Source organism: Acanthopagrus latus, chromosome 5 (assembly GCF_904848185.1).
Source record: "Acanthopagrus latus isolate v.2019 chromosome 5, fAcaLat1.1, whole genome shotgun sequence".
NCBI classification, from domain to species: Eukaryota; Metazoa; Chordata; class Actinopteri; order Spariformes; family Sparidae; genus Acanthopagrus; species Acanthopagrus latus.
In genome coordinates, this window is record NC_051043.1 from 24,317,598 (window position 1) to 24,333,581 (window position 15,984).

The window sequence follows — 15,984 nt, forward strand, 5'->3', positions numbered from 1 at the left end:
TGGTGCTGGCGTTGGTGGCCTTAAAGAAGACGGGGGTTGTAGTTTTTTGGCCGGTGGAAGCGCAGAGGCGAAACGAGGAGGTGCGACTACACTACCCAGCATGCGGCGCGTCGCATCTGCCGACAGCTGTGCGATTTAATGAGGAAGCGCAGGGAAGAAAAAAAACAAAACCTTTTTTTTTTTTAGTTAGGCCTCTTTTAATTATTATTATTTATTTAAAGAAAGAAAAGAAAGTATCAGACTTCTATCGATCCTCGTTCTATAAGAGAATATTATAAAAACTAAAATGTGTTTCTCTCTGGAAATCTTTAAATATCAATCTGATGTGATTTTCTTGATGCTCTCTCTCTCTCTCTCATAATACAAAAATAACGCAGCTTACCTTTCCATACAAGTCCATTTTTAGCCTCAGTGATATCTCTCTACTCCAGGAGCTATAATAAACTCCCAGCTGGACAGCATAATCTTTTTTTTTTTTTTCTTTTTCCCCTCAGGAAGCAAATATAATGGCCTCTCCTTTTTTGCGTCACTCTTGGGTCGGGTCTTGCAGCCGTCCCCCCGCCCATCCATCCATCCATGCATCCAGCCCAGCATCAGAGAGCAGGCGGCTGAGCAAATAAGAGAGGCCTGAGTATGTGTGTGTGTGTGCACTGATGAATATTATTATCATGTGCCTTTCAATGGAAGCAAGTGGCGGAAGTGAATTTAAAAAAAAAGGGGGGGGGGCATCCTTTGCAATTATAATCACCTCGGCTTCCTCTTTTTTTCTTTTGCCAGGCGGATTATATGAGCTGCATAATTAATGCGAGAGGTGCAAAATGACAAACTGCGGAAGTGAGGGCTGGAGGGGGCTCATTTTTCCTGTTTGCCCTCTATTACTCATCTTACAGCTGCTCAGAATAATCCACCGTGCGCTAAAACGCAAGCAAGCGCAGCCCCAGACACAACACACATTATATAAACCAGATTCAAGAGGAGGAGGAGGGGTGGCACAGCCTGGATACAATCCATGGCTCACGCTGCCATGAGTCTGGTATCAGCCAGTTTGAGCAGCTAGACATTTGATAGGACGTGTGTGGATTTATAGGCGGGATATGGTGCTGACTGACCGCCCTTTGACTGGAGGATCCGTGTGTTTGTGTGTGTTTGTGTGTTGTGTGCGCAGCAGCAGACGAAGGTAGGCTGCACAAACACGTCCGTCTCTACAGATCGGTGTTATAACTTCACACAGAGCAGCAGAGCAGCAGACTTTATGCGTGCATCTCGCTCCTGAGTAAGTTTCTCACCAGTTCGTTCATTCACTTCATATTTAGCACCGATTTGTCTCGTCCAGAATCAGACGATCCGGGAATATCGGTTGTTTGAATACTGCGTTGGAGTAATACAAAGTGGCGGATCTCCTCTTTAACATAAATCTTGTGGTTGTTTGATGAATCAAGGTGTAATTTGTGATGATTTCAGGACAGGAGTAGTGGTAAACAAAAACTTTTTCTAGATGTTTCTGCACGAGCAGAGGTCGCGGTGGCACCACCTGCTGTTGGGAAAAGGTGCTTAATGATTAACAAGCCAATATGGGCAGGAATCAAATACGTGTTGCGACATGTTGATCTGTAACTTCTTGATCTTGAACAAAGAAAGACTTTTCTTTTTGGTTGTTTTTTATTCGCAAGCTCGCCCAGTTTTCCAAAATAAAATTCAGCAGCTCCAAATATTCAGGTGACAAATACATGATATGCATGTGCTGTATATTACACCCTCAGATTTTTAATTACTGTAGTATCTGTGTGTTTCCTACACGTCCTGGGCTCTAAGACAATAGTGAATAGGAGGAAGACAGGATGAGATGGGACCAGATGCTCCCCTTAGACAACTGCGGGAATGTGACAGTGTGAGGGTCCCCACAACCAGGAGCCCTGATCAGCCCTGAAGTGGGCTTCAGAGATAAGTTACAGGAAGGAGCCCACACCGGAGGTTAAGAGCTGACTCAAGGTATACATTGTCATTTAAGTGTAGAGAGACCATCCTGTCCACTTTAGCTGACATCAGCAAAGTTAAGTAACACACACAAGTTATTTCATAGAGGATGTGAGGCAGACCCATCCTTCTCTTCTTTCCCATTGGATAGATGTACCTTGAACCCACCAAAGTGACCAATTGGGACAAGTAGGCGGTTATGGAGAACAGACTTTAAAAAAGGCCCCCACACCAGAGAAAGGGGGGTGGCACTTGGTAGAATTCCTAAGAGCGAAGGCGTAGGAGTTCCGATAGGGCAAGAAGGGGCAAAAACGTTTGGCATTACTTTGCCCTAGATTGGAGAATATCAGAGGTGTGGCCGCACTCTGTTCGGATGCTAGGCTCAAGTCTGTTTTAATAAAGATTGCTCTATCATTCCACCCAGCCTTGCCTCCGCAGAATTTTTTATCAACATACTACACGCCGACACCTTTGAGGAAGACAGCCCAGAAACTACATTACAAAAATAAAAAAATCATTAGACAGGCTGGATTCTTTGAAGTACCTTGATTTATACTCCAATAATCATTTGACTGATAAATTGGCTACACCAATATGACAGCCAGTGTTGGTTTATTCAGTATATGTTATCATTTTTATCCCTAAACAATATCACGTTTTTATCTGCATCCTTTTCCCTTCACTTTTTTTTTGTTAGGAGCAATCTGCTTTTTCCCCCAAAAATGTGTCAATTTAAAGATTTAATATGTAAAATGTCCACATCAAAAGGAGCGCTTTGTAACATGTGGCCGGTATTTTAGTTTAAAACATTTTTAAAAATTTGCTCACATTACCGACAGAGTGAGGAAAAACCCGCGAGTTCACATAATGCCAAACATGTCCATGTGTCTTTGCAGAGATGTCTACTGAAGTTAGCATGCTAACCCGCTAGCCCCTAGCCCGTCCTGTCTTGCACTTTGTATTGACAGCTAGCAAATATAATGCTAGCTGTTAGCATAATGAATGAGCAAAATAAACCCACAAAATGTCAAGAAATAAATTCAAGTTTCTCTCTTTTACCAGAATAAGACGAGCTACTTGGCTCGTTTACTCACTGTAAAACACACTTTATTCAAACTCCACATACTCTGAGTTAAACTCAATTGAGCCGTCTTTGTCCATCGTTGAACAGTCATCCTACAGTGTTCTGGTCTGGTTGAAATAAACCCTCCATTTACAGAGTAAGGTGTGAAAATATTCCAGCTCTACACACTGTTTTCGCTCCGCTGCAGATGCCCGACTCTCTGACGATGTCCCGCAAACTCTAGCTAGCTCTTCCTAGCTAGCAAAGAGCGGCAGTTGTCGGTTTCTTTGGTGATATGCTACTCACTATACTATTCACGTTAAAATGACTAGACATTATTTATATATTTTGTTCGGTATTCCAAATGTTATCAACTAGAGAAATCGGTCATTTCATCAAGGTAACAGTGCGTTTCATTTCAGCGCCTGTTAATCCAACTTTTGTGGAAATACCAGATGGTACGTCAGAGAGTGAGAAAGGACGTCGTCAAATGTGACTAAACGTAACATAAAAACGTTAAGATATTATCTCTTTACGTCCCAGTCTTTCTGACAGTGGCGGTTGCTTTAACAGTTATGATACTGATGATCCCACTTGACTGCAGGATGTCGTTGTGCTCAAATTAAACACTGTGTTTAAGATAAGTTTTATTTCTATTTCTTTTTAGTTGACTTAAAACAAATTGTATGTTGTGTACAGTCTCATCCGTACGTCCCTCACTGTTTATCATGAATGTAGCTAGGTAGCCGCTGACATCCACATCCCCCCGTAGTATATCGTACGGAAGAACAGTACAGTTGTCGGTTTCTTTTTTAAATGTTTTTTTTTTTCTTTTTGATTTACAGCTATATTGTTATCAAATTTTTGAATATCATTTCATATCAATATCAGTCTTGACCTCAGTAATCCGGTATCAGTCATGTACAAGTTTGCTAGTTCTGGAGCTCTTCAGACACATTTTCTTACAGAATAGGAACAGTTTGTGCAGGCTGCAGTGATATCTTTTCTCATACAGTGTATTTTTAACAACATTAGTGACAGTTCACAATGGAAGACACCATTGAGGTAATTCTTCAAGACCACAGCCGGGTCCTCTCGACCGACAGACCCCATCCCGCCTTCTCGGCCTGCCTGGGAGTCCTGCTCACAGGCGTGTACGGAGTATGGAGCCTGTTTGCTACCCCTGGCTTCCGCAGAGTCCCCTGGAGACTCAAGGTGCCCGATATTACCTGTCTATGTTTTTACCTGCCTGCTTTGCCGTCTTTCAAATATCAGATGCTGCATGTGTGAAATTGAAGAGAAAAAAAAAGCTGACGCGCAGTATGACTTGCACATTAACGATAATTTGCTTATTTTGGAGCGTAGTGCTCCGTGCGAGGGACAAATGTGGGAAAAGAAGAAAACGGTAAGTCTATAACGGTGATTGTGTTTTATTATGAGAACAGCCCCATCCGCTGCAGTGTGTAATCTGAAGTGCATCTGGTGCAGGGAGCTATTTTTATGACATAATGGATCATGTACTTGTTTTTTTCTTCTTCAGTGTCAGTACAGAATGAACAAGGAAACATGAGAATGAGGAGCAGATTATGAGTTAGGTTAGGTAACAATGAAGATGTGTACAGGCTGCTCCCGAGAAATCTGCATATTTTTGTGCATTTTAAGCACAAACAAGTGTTCTTAAAACTAATTCTAATACTTACTGACTATAATCAAAATGCGATTGCTTCTGCCCTCACTGTTGCCCTGTATTCACGAGGCTTTGTCTTGTTTTGTTCTGTTCTCAGCCACAAGCACAAAAACATGTTATGCTCAAAAGTGGAATTTTACGTGATCACAAATTAGACCCGGTCTACCCTCAGCTAAAGAAAGAGGCCTGCTTTATGTTTCACCCGGAACAGACATTATAGAAAAGGCTCCACTGACAGCGAGGATGACATCAGATTCGAGGTTATAGTCGGCGCTTAGACAACTCGACTGCTGTGAGCAGAGGTGAACTTGATATGAAGCCCATCCAGAGATGTTTGTACAAGAAAAATAACAAAATCATGTCTCCGTAGGCTTTTTCATTTGAGCGCTACACTTATTAGAATAGCTGCAGGTTTAATACCTTTGCCAGGGAGGTTATATTAGCTCATAATTCTCTCTCTACTGTAGAATTTAATAATGACTTATCAGCAAGGTAGACAAAGAGCACTAATTGACTGCCTTGATAGCTAGGGAGCCTTCTGATAATGATAATATGACTTGTTAGTTGTACTGACTGACTGTTTGTTTGCATTGTGGCCCAGGTTCCTTATCTGCCCTCCAGTAATGATCAGACTCTGAATATTATGAAGCTGCTTGAAGGACGAACAGGTCGCTTAGCAGATCTGGGATCTGGAGATGGAAGAGTGGTAAGTGGGCTCAGCCAGTGACAGCGTTTGACTGTGACTAGTTTGAGACTGTGTTTTAATTGTGCAGTGTGAAACAATTAGACATTTTGTGGGACCCTAAGCTTGAGGTGACGTGGTTTGTGGCGACAAAAGCAAGTTTTTTAAGCCAAAACATGCCAGAGCGTTCCCTTTTTGTAACTAAACCTAACCGCTGCGTTACCACAGCATTGTCACAACTTTGCAGAAACGTTGACAGCATTTATTCTGTTGACAGTGCACATCTGACGGCTTTTCATGATTTTAAATTCCTGGTGTTTTAGTTTGTCGTGTGTGCTTCTGTGTTTGGTTTCTTAAATGAGACGGTGTGATTGTATTTCACATCTCCAGATGTTTGCAGGTGTTCGCAGCCTCTTCCGCCGGTTTCCGGTGCACCGGCTTTGAGATCAACTCCATTTTGGTGACCTATGCCAGGAGCAAAGCCCACTGGAGAGGAGTGTCCTCTGGCCAGGCGACCTTTGTGAACAAAGATTTTTGGAAGGTTGGACCCCCCCAAAAAAATAATTATTTTACTGATCCTGATCAGACTTGTTATATAATCATGTTTGTGTCTTTCCTTCTTTTACAGACTGATTTGTCTGCGTACAACAATGTGACAGCCTTCCTTGCCCCAGGAGTGGTTGGTAGTTTCTTTTTAAGTCATCCTGCACAGCAAACACAGCATTTCAAGGGACTCATTTAGCCTTGTTCTGATTGGTTAACAGATGGAGGTGCTGGGTGAGAAGCTGTTGAAAGAGCTTCCTGATGATGCGCGTGTCATCGCTTGTCGTTTTCCTTTCCCCGACTGGCCTCAGGAATCATCTGCCGGCTCCGGTCTGGACCAGACTTTCGCTTATGACATGGGCAGCGTGCGTTCACACTTGAGAAAAGAACCAAACACGGCTGTGTGATGAGTCCCAGTCAACAGTTAATGTTGTTTCACAGCACTGTCGTTCTCTACGGCACTAAATCCTTCAGAGGCTTTTGTGTTTTCGTCAACCAGAATTGAGGAACAATGTGACATTTAAAGGAATGCCATGCAAAGAAGCTAAACAAATCTTAGCAGATAGTCACTGAGACGCTCCAGAGAAATCAGTTGATGATCCCCATGAAGGACGTCATTGAACGCCGGGGAGATGCGAGGGGCCATGAGTAAGAATGATGTCAGGATGGTTCTGACATCACTTCGCCCCTGCGGTGTTTGTCCAATCTATTAACTGCCAGAACAGACCAAACCTTTACTGTCACTCCTGTTCCTGTTTAGTAAATACCATCACAGCACTCCCATCTAATCTGCCATGGCCTCGGTGGTAACACTTCATATTAGTGGGCACATACTAAACATGACCATGCTTATTAATATGCATAGCAGTAGCATATCGGTTGTTTATTAGTTCTTACTAAGCACCAATTAATGCCTTATTCTGTAGAACCATAATCTACAACTGATCGGCCATTCATTCGCAACACCTCGCTGTAGAAAGGGGAACTTATTCTGCATTATAAAGACTTAATTTTGATTTGTGTGCACACTATTAACACTTGTTATATGTTTCGTTATATAAGAACAGAAGTGTTATGAGGCCAGCACTGAGATAAGCAGTAATAGGGGAATTGAGGGAAAACTCTTAGTAAATGTCCCAGAATAAGGTCGTGCAGAATAAGGCAATAATGTGTTTTATAATGACTCACACAGAGACAATATGCTACCAATGTGCTTAAAAATAAGTTGACGATGGTTCATATTTACCTAAATATAAAGTTGTAATATAATTTCATTTCCACACCGACACTGATAAACCTGTATAGCAGCAGGGTTCTTTGGATGTGACTGAAAAGCTTTTTTGTCCCTGTAGTCGGGGGTGTTATTAGATTTTGGATGTTGTGTTTACTTGTGTTTATTCCAAAAAGAAAATTATGTGAATGGATGTTTCTCCAGCTCAAGGCCATTCTGAGATTCGTTTCTGTCTCCCAGACGGCTATTGAGGCTTTTGCACACGGGTGTTTGTATCTTGTGTGCAGCTTCTTCACAGGTGATGGGTAATGATCTGTTTTACCTGACTCGTGAGGGTCTTATGGAAAATGTCACTGGGTAGAGAAAGAAGCACTTTCACCACTTTCGTGGTTATATAAGTAACCGGCCGTCTGTTTGTGTGTCTGTTAATAGTCAAATTTGCTGGAATATTAGACAGTTGGCTAATGAACAAGTCATTCGTTTTTGGTTTTGTGTCAAAATCTGAGTTTATTAAAGGCATATTAAGCAGAATTTGTCATCTTTTGTTTGTAAAAACGGCAAGTAAAGTTCATAGTTGAGTCTCAAATGTGTCCAACCTGTTCAAAGAAATATGCTAATGAATTGAATTTTTTGTTGCGATTCAATATATATCAAACCAAAACTTAAATATCTTGTTATTTCTTCTCAATCAAAGATCAACAAGGACAAGAAAAAAAAAGAAATGAACACAGACAAGTCATTCAAGTCATCAGGTATCAAGTCATGCAGACGCAGCCACACGCTGCTCCTGGGTCATAAGTGAAGACTCAGAGATGATTATTCAAGAGTACAGGAGGATGACACTGTGCATTATGTAGAATTGTATCAATCCCAATGGAAATTCATGGGCGAGAGAATTCTCAAAAATACAGTCACATCAGATTAAAACACAAACACTCAATAGGCTTACAACAAAGAGTGTCGATATCTGTGCCTAACAGAAAATAAAATAAGATGCATTCATGAAAAAACTAAATATAAAAGGCAGAATATACAATGATACTGAGAAGTGACACTGTCTGACTCAGTGCACACAAATACATAACTGCCTCTGCAAACTAGACCAAAACAAATCCTGTGATGTGTTGCCACCTCTGCATCCTTCCCACTCATCCCTCTGCACACACCTCACTAATCACCCCAATCAGGTGTCACGCGTCACTGTCTAGTTGCAACACTTCAGACTCCAGACTCTCCACCGGAAGGCGCTGTTGCTCCAGACTGAGTGTGTGGCTGAACCACAGGACGAGGTGAGCCTGAACGGAATACTGATCATGCTTATCCTCTGCAGAGTGGACCTCCATATCGATCTCATGCATCAGACCTCCAACACTTTGAATTATATTTTGCACCAAATTGTACAAATAAATAAACTACTAAAGGTCCATTTATCACTAGTTAAACCACAGAACATGTCTTGCTTCCTCGCTGTTAATGTTCTGGTTGGCGACTGTTGGTGCAAAAATACTAATCTGAATCCATAAAGAAAAAAAATCCAGACCCCTTTGATTTCATGTCTGTGCCGTCAGTAACACCCATGTACATGCAGGGTAATCGATATGAAGCAGACCTCATGCTCTCATTTCACACCGTGACGTCAGGCAGAGGGCGGCAGACAGAAGGGGTGGGGAGGGTGCCAGGGTATAAAGGCTCGGAGACGGACTCTCCGGGCTGCATTCTGGAGTGCGGGACTGTAAGAGAAAAGCCACCTCTAATGGAAGTACGGAGAAACAGCGGGCCCCCGCAGATTAACAACAGCAGCGGCATGTGTGAGCCGAGGTCCTGCGAGCCCCGCCGAAAGAGGCCGGATGACCGCAGCGGGCCCTCGGAGATGGCCAGGATTATCACCGACCCCGCCACGGGGAAGTGCTACTGCCGGGGGAAAGTTTTGGGCAAGGTAGCGCCAAAAAAAAATGTTTAAAAAAAATCTCTCTCTCTTTTTGTTTGGATTTACCACCTAACCAGAAGACACAGCAGTTAACACAATTTGTTCCTCTTTCCAGGGAGGGTTTGCTAAATGCTACGAGATGACCGACCTCTCCACCAGCAAAGTTTATGCAGCCAAAATCATCCCACACGCGCGCGTCTCCAAACCTCACCAGCGGGAGAAGGTAAGCGCGCAGCCGCGTCTTTACGCACCGCTCCGACAGTCTTCTTCCCCCCAAAACAGCCTTCAGATACAGTTTGTGACCGATTTTTTTTCTTGCTGTTGTCTTTCCCTCCCGCTAGATTGACAGAGAGATTGAGCTGCACAGAGTGTTGCACCATAAACACATTGTGCACTTCTATCACCACTTCGAGGACAAGGAGAACATCTACATCCTGTTGGAGTACTGCAGTAGAAAAGTAAGTCCTCCAGCAACTTGCTTTTTTTTACGCTTTGCCACTGCTTGTGCCTCCAATTTGGGCAACACCTGCATTGCACCTAAAGCCAATGAGGCAGCACAAATGTAGTGCTCACAGTCTGTCACCAATATAAGAGCACTCTGATCCAGCAAATATATGTATAGAAGTCCATGCAGTTTTATTGGATTAAGAAACATCAAGTGTGGTTTTTTTTCTTCACAGAGGAAAACATGATTATTTACAGCTCTATAACCGATCCGTCTGTATGATTTGTCTCTCTGCAGTCTTTAGCCCACATCCTGAAGGCTCGCAAAGTGCTCACTGAGCCAGAAGTGCGTTATTACCTAAGACAGATTGTGTCCGGTCTGAGGTACCTGCACGAACAAGAGATCCTTCACAGAGACCTGAAACTCGGTGAGAAATCTTTTTTTTACCACCCCACTTCTTTGTCTTTAACCAACCTTTGCCGTGTTAAGCCTTTCATGCTGGGTTGAATATCAAGTGCTGATCGCCACCGTTCCTTTTTCTTCCCCCCGACAGGTAACTTCTTTGTGAGCGAGTCCATGGAGCTGAAGGTCGGGGACTTTGGTCTGGCTGCCAAGTTGGAGCCGGCAGGAAACAGAAGGAAGACGATCTGTGGAACTCCCAACTACCTGTCCCCCGAGGTGCTCAACAAGCAGGGCCACGGCTGCGAATCAGACATCTGGGCCCTGGGCTGTGTAATGTGAGTAGGCAAACTGTAAATTCTCCATTAGGCGTAGTAATTTTTAATTAATCAGCTTTGAAATGACACTTGAGAATGTTTTATTTCTTGCAGTCACTTGTCTGATAAAGGTTTTGTGATGGAAATATGCTCACTTTTCCCCTCTGTCCTGCTCCAGGTACACAATGCTGTTGGGCAGACCACCATTTGAAACCACCAACTTGAAGGAGACGTACAGGTGTATCAGAGAGGCGCGTTATTCCCTGCCCTCCTCCCTGTCGCCTCAGGCCAAGCAGTTAATCGCCAGCCTGCTCGCCAAGATCCCAGAGGACAGACCCAACCTGGACCACATTCTGAGGCACGACTTCTTCACGCAGGTTAGACACAGTTTTCACCTCCATATCTGCCCGGTCCTCCCTGTGGCCGTCTGTATCTGTCTAAATGTCAACGTGTAGGAGTGTAACAGTGACCCCCTTCCCACCAGACGCGCGCTGACCCACTTTTTGTTCTCCGCAGGGCTTCAGTCCAGAGCGTCTGCCGCCTAGCTGTTGCCATTCGGCACCAGATTTCCACGTCTCCAGTCCTGCTAAGAGCTTCTTCAAGAAAGCTGCCGCTGCGCTCTTCGGTGGGAGGAGGGACAAGGTCAAATACTACGAGACTCTGAGTGAGTATTGCATCAAGCACCAAGCCACCCTGGTGCTGCAGAAAAATGCCACCTGTCACTCCAGCCAGTTATATTTTACCATTGGTTACTTGCTTGTTTTTTTTTTAAATCTCAAACATGCTCTGATTTCTGTGTGTTGTCATTCATGATAGATAAGTTAACCAAAGAAGAAGAGGAAATCTACAAGCTGCAGCACGACCTGGAGAGAACAGTCATCAGCCAGCAGCAGAGCAAAAAGATTTCCGAGGTAAGCGGCTGTTTACTCAACACAGAACACATCTAGCGTAGGTGATTTTTGCAAATACATTATTCGCAGAGCCATTAAGTGAATGGGTAGATCCGCGGTATCATGTCGAGGAGACTCCAATGAGTCACTCTGACGCTGTGCTAAACTTTACAACGAGCTGCAGTTGCAGAACAAACTAAAAGCACTTATTTCCAACCTTTAGAAGCCGAACCACTTTGAATCTGTGGGTGACTGCTGAGTCATAGTAGGAAGAGATGATCTAAACTTGCAGACTCTAACTCCCTGTCGTCACCGTTTCCCACCTCAGAATGGAAGTGTACTTCCGCCATCTGCCGAGAGCCCCGTCGCCCCGGCAACAGAGAGCCAGTCCCCGACGACGCGAGATACCATCCGCCTGATCGTCAGAGGGAGTCTGGGGAGCTGCAGCAGCAGCAGCGAATGTGAGTGCGCCTCATTTTCGCACAGAGACGCGTGATTAGATTTGACATCATGCTCCTTTTTTTAGAGTGTCATGGATGCTCACCTGTTGTTGTTGTTGTTGTTGTTTCTACAGGCCTGGAAGACAGCACAACAGGGAGCGTGGCCGAGACTGTTGCAAGTGTGTTGAGGGGATGTCTGGAGAGCATGCCCAAAGGTGAGTCGACCACTGAGAGGATGTTCATGGAGTCAGTGATCAGATAATCGCACGCAGAGTTCTAGTGATACAGTCAAAGCTCGTTCTCTGTGTTTGACCTTGAAATGTCCAAACAGAGAGTTGATCTTTAAAGAGACGCTCCCTGATTTCGTTGACACACCCTCCTCCGAGCTCATTGTTGAGATAACTTTAATGTGCCTTAACAAAGTCGGTGCCTGTCGTTTTTTTTTCTTCTTTTTTTTCTTCAAATCATCCCTCTAATTCCGCCCTAATCCTCCTCCTCTTGTGTTCTCGCCCCACAGCGGACGACATTCCTCAGGGCTCTAACAGCTGCAGCCTACAATGGGTGACTAAATGGGTGGACTACTCCAACAAGTACGGCTTCGGCTACCAATTGTCTGATCACACCGTGGGAGTTCTCTTCAACAACGGCACTCACATGAGCCTCCTGCCAGACAGAAAGTAAGCACCATCCGGCACTTTCGCAACACTCCACCCTCAAGTTTGAAAGCTGTTCGTCACTACATGTAATGCAAATGGCTTGTTTAAGCACGCTGGAGTGTGCAGAGCTACTTTGAAGAACCTGTTAGTGGTTTCAGATAAACGAAGGTGTGGTTTGTTAAGTTAGAGTACATTATAGTTCTTCTTTGACACAGACATGCACATGTGAAAGAAATCCACCTGTGATTCTTGTTGCTTGTTAAGTATTCCTTGTTCTGACTGGTTTCCTCCCTCCGCCTCTTCAGGACCATCCACTACTATGCAGAGCTGGGCCAGCGCTCCGTCTTCCCCACTTGCGAGGTTCCTGAGCACTTTGTGGGCCAGGTGACCGTGCTCAAGTACTTTTCCCACTACATGGAGGAGAACCTCATGGATGTAAGTGGATATCTCTATTCCCCCTCTCCTCTGTTTCTCTTGTGCTTTGATGTGCCTCCCCACACCCTGAAGCATTAGAAATGGTATCTCTCATGTCGCAGCCTGTCTAATCCTGATGTTCTTCTCCTTTGCTTTCTCAGGGCGGGGACCTTGGTAGCATGACGGATGCACACATGCCCAGACTCTACCTGCTGCAGTGGCTCAAGTCCGACCGCGCCCTCATGATGCTCTTTAACGACGGCACTTTCCAGGTAAACACAGCCGTTGCCGGGCATGCTCAGAGGAGCCGTGTTTAGGTGCAATGCATTTGAAGGAAATAAGAAAAAAAAAACAACCTCCAGTGAGTGTTATCTAATAAATAAATCGTTCTTTTCTCCGTAGATCAATTTTTACCATGACCACACCAAGATCATCCTGTGCTGCCAGAGGGATGAGTACATGCTGACATACATCAACGAGGACCGCGTCTCCAAAACCTTCAAACTCAGCTCCCTGCTGACATCCGGCTGCCCCACAGACCTGCGCGAACGCATGGTGTACTCCCTGAACATGCTTCTGCAGAGATGCAGCTAAACACCCACTCGTTTGGACTGATTTACACCCACCCATTGTGCTTACTGCAGTGCTGCAGCAGAGCCAGGACTCGGAGGGCATCTGTGCGAGGGAAGGAAGACTTTGAGGACGGATCTGTGAAAAGTCAATTAACATTCCTACGCCGTCACACCTTCGTGACTCGGCAGATGCGCGGGTGAAAAAATAATATGGACAGACTGCACAGATGGATGGATGGGGGGGAGAATGAAATGTAGCACAAGGACAGAGGATGGAAAAAGGGCTGTTTTGTATGTTGATTTGTTGGAGGAGAGGAAAGACTGAGATCTGTTGGGATGAGGATGTTGGTACGAATGTGAACCTCAGAGGGGAAAGTAAAGACAAACGCTGGGCTGGCACCAGCTTACAACGTGTACAGAATAGTCGAGGCTGTTTTATAGAGATGATCCATGAACTGATGCTGTGGATTATTGTAAATGATGTACAGTGTGTGTGTGTCACAGACATGATTTGTTAATGTGTGTCAGGTGCTCCACAGTTCGGCCGTATATATGTGAGTGAGTGAGTGAGTGTGTGTGTGCGTGAGTGTGTGTATGTGAGAGTGTGTGTGAGTGCGAGGGACGTACCATCACACCAACTTTTAAAACTGTGATTAGTTGTCTTTACTGACAGACGGACTCAGCACATGGAGCTGGGGGACCTGAGGGGAGAGTGGGCGAGGCAGGACAACAGAATGACATTTAAAAAAAATAAAATGTACCAGGGATCCTCTGAGGACCCCTATGGAGCCATTATCACCTTGGTAGAAAATGTGCTAAATAACTTATTGTGACAGAAAAGTGCAGTATTTATTTATTTAATAATAAAGAGCATTTTCTAAAAAGAAATTCCACTTCTGAGTCCTTCTCATTGATTTGAAGAAACATTTATTGTTGTCTCTTTCTGCCTGAAACCTGCCTAGAAACATGAACACATTTTCAGAGTTGGTATTTTACCCTATTAAAGGGGCACTACGTAAACAAGTTGCTCTCGGAGGAAAATAAGCTCCCCAGGATGCTGTTTGAAGCTAGAGAAGGTGGCAGGGTCCGCCAAATATAAACAGAGTTATAAACAGCATGAGATTAAGGTCAGTTTGTTTATTCAGTGTTTGTTTGGGCACAAACAAATAAATAAACAGAAGAAAATGGGCCAATGAAGATCTTTCTCTTCTGATTAAGATGTCTTCCACCAAACTACACAGTGCACCTGTTATAAATATAACCTTTCTTTCATTTTCTCATCCGAAAAGCACATAGTGCATCCTTTAAGTTGTATTCAAAACACGATTTTAGTGCATTTAAGCAAACCAGAAAATGAACTCTGGTCTCAGTTCAAACTTAATTACACTCATATCTGTGCACTAGTCCGAGTCAAAGCAAGTATTTTATCTGTAAACTTGTTGTCTGCAACAGGAAATGGGCACAGAGAGTGATGGTCGTGATAAAAAAAAAAAAAAAAAAAAAAAGCATGTTTACACGGATGCTGTTTATTCTCTGGTTCAAGGGAGGCTAAGTTTTCTTCCACCATGATAAATGGAGATGAGTGGCTGTTCAGTACAGCCGGCCTTGTCTCGCACGAGCACACACACACAGGCACTGTGTTACTTTGGATACAGACAAGGGCACTGATGAGCAGATAGGCCAGCTGGGTGGGTCGGAAATGCTGAGGGAGAGACTGCAAAAAACAGCGAGAGGCAGCTGGAAGGAGAGACAGACTCGTGAAATGACAGAATTGGTCGCATTGTGTCAGCAATTGCATCAGAGCTTTTGAAGCAAAGCGACTACAGTCATTCTTGGACATCATTTCACATCCACTGACTGTAGCCATGGCAACAGGCAGCCAATGACCAAATTAGTAAGAGTCGGAAACCAGTGACGGCTGCGTAAAAAGTCATCTGGCACAGCTCATCCTTTGCTGAAAGTCGGAGCTCCTAGTGCATGTCATGAAATAATAACTTTTTTTTCTTTTTTTCGCCACTGATTGGCTTTTTCCGCTCGGCTCTCCACACGAGTGTTTGATCCGGGCTGTCTGCTGAACACCTCTTCACCTCCCGCGCTTACGTAATGATGGAAGTTGAAACGTGGATGTTTGAGTCATCCCTCTAGATGTTCACTCAGAATATCTGTGCTCTTCAGAGTTCAATAATGAATGGCTCATGCATAAACATACCCACACAGACAGAAGCAGAACAGGAAGTACAAGGAGAAGGAGCAGGAATTATTCATGACGACACCTCCAGGTCTGAGTGCGTGTGTTTTGACAGTAATGGCCCCTGGAATGGATTCTTCGGTCGGACAGAAATAGATTCCGTTGTTGACGTGAAGTTTTTAGGCGTTTTTACCCTCGGTCCTGATGTCTGAATGGAAGTGCAGCATCTCCATCACCATCACATGGATGCCATGGGTTGGACCAAATTAATAACACACCGCTGGCTCTTTCCAAGTAAGCAGGAGGAAAAGTACCGAGTTCTCTTGAGGTTAAACGAGTTAAAACATTTCTTAAACCGACGTAGGTTCAGCTCCTATAATGATTAATGTAAGCAGAAATTCAGGTTGAGTCAGGATCTCATCTGTGAGTCAGCATCCTCCAAATTGGTTCCATGGGAATTTTCTCTCGAGCATAACACTAAGGTGAGCAGATTAGACAAACCCTGTGGGGTTCAAAAAGCTAAGTTCACTTGATGGCCTTAACGTCACTGTCATGT

The 15,984-nt window shown here is 44.2% G+C and overlaps 2 protein-coding genes across 5 annotated transcripts; both read left to right on the plus strand.

Moving 5' to 3' along the window:
* The first annotated feature begins 1,026 nt into the window (after window positions 1–1,026).
* si:dkey-190g11.3 (uncharacterized protein LOC567059 homolog) lies at window positions 1,027–7,711 on the plus strand. Of its 4 annotated transcripts, none has more exons than XM_037099100.1 (6): window positions 1,027–1,177; window positions 4,073–4,252; window positions 5,326–5,430; window positions 5,807–5,947; window positions 6,035–6,085; window positions 6,171–7,711. In XM_037099100.1, exons 2-6 carry the CDS (start codon window positions 4,085–4,087, stop codon window positions 6,354–6,356), a joined length of 651 nt encoding a protein of 216 aa, XP_036954995.1. In that variant the 5' UTR covers window positions 1,027–1,177; window positions 4,073–4,084; the 3' UTR covers window positions 6,357–7,711. The 4 variants fall into 4 exon arrangements, 3 of the variants coding, with proteins under 3 accessions (XP_036954995.1, XP_036954993.1, XP_036954994.1); XM_037099098.1 differs by having other exon boundaries at window positions 1,029–1,273; XM_037099099.1 differs by lacking the exon at window positions 1,027–1,177 and adding an exon at window positions 2,192–3,495.
* Window positions 7,712–8,741: 1,030 nt separating this feature from the next.
* Window positions 8,742–14,133, plus strand: plk2b (polo-like kinase 2b (Drosophila)). The gene is made up of 14 exons (XM_037099094.1): window positions 8,742–9,116; window positions 9,223–9,330; window positions 9,449–9,565; window positions 9,850–9,979; window positions 10,106–10,289; window positions 10,447–10,645; window positions 10,785–10,932; window positions 11,085–11,179; window positions 11,487–11,619; window positions 11,733–11,813; window positions 12,116–12,275; window positions 12,560–12,689; window positions 12,830–12,940; window positions 13,071–14,133. Exons 1-14 carry the CDS (start codon window positions 8,757–8,759, stop codon window positions 13,260–13,262), a joined length of 2,148 nt encoding a protein of 715 aa, XP_036954989.1. The 5' UTR covers window positions 8,742–8,756; the 3' UTR covers window positions 13,263–14,133.
* Window positions 14,134–15,984: the final 1,851 nt, after the last annotated feature.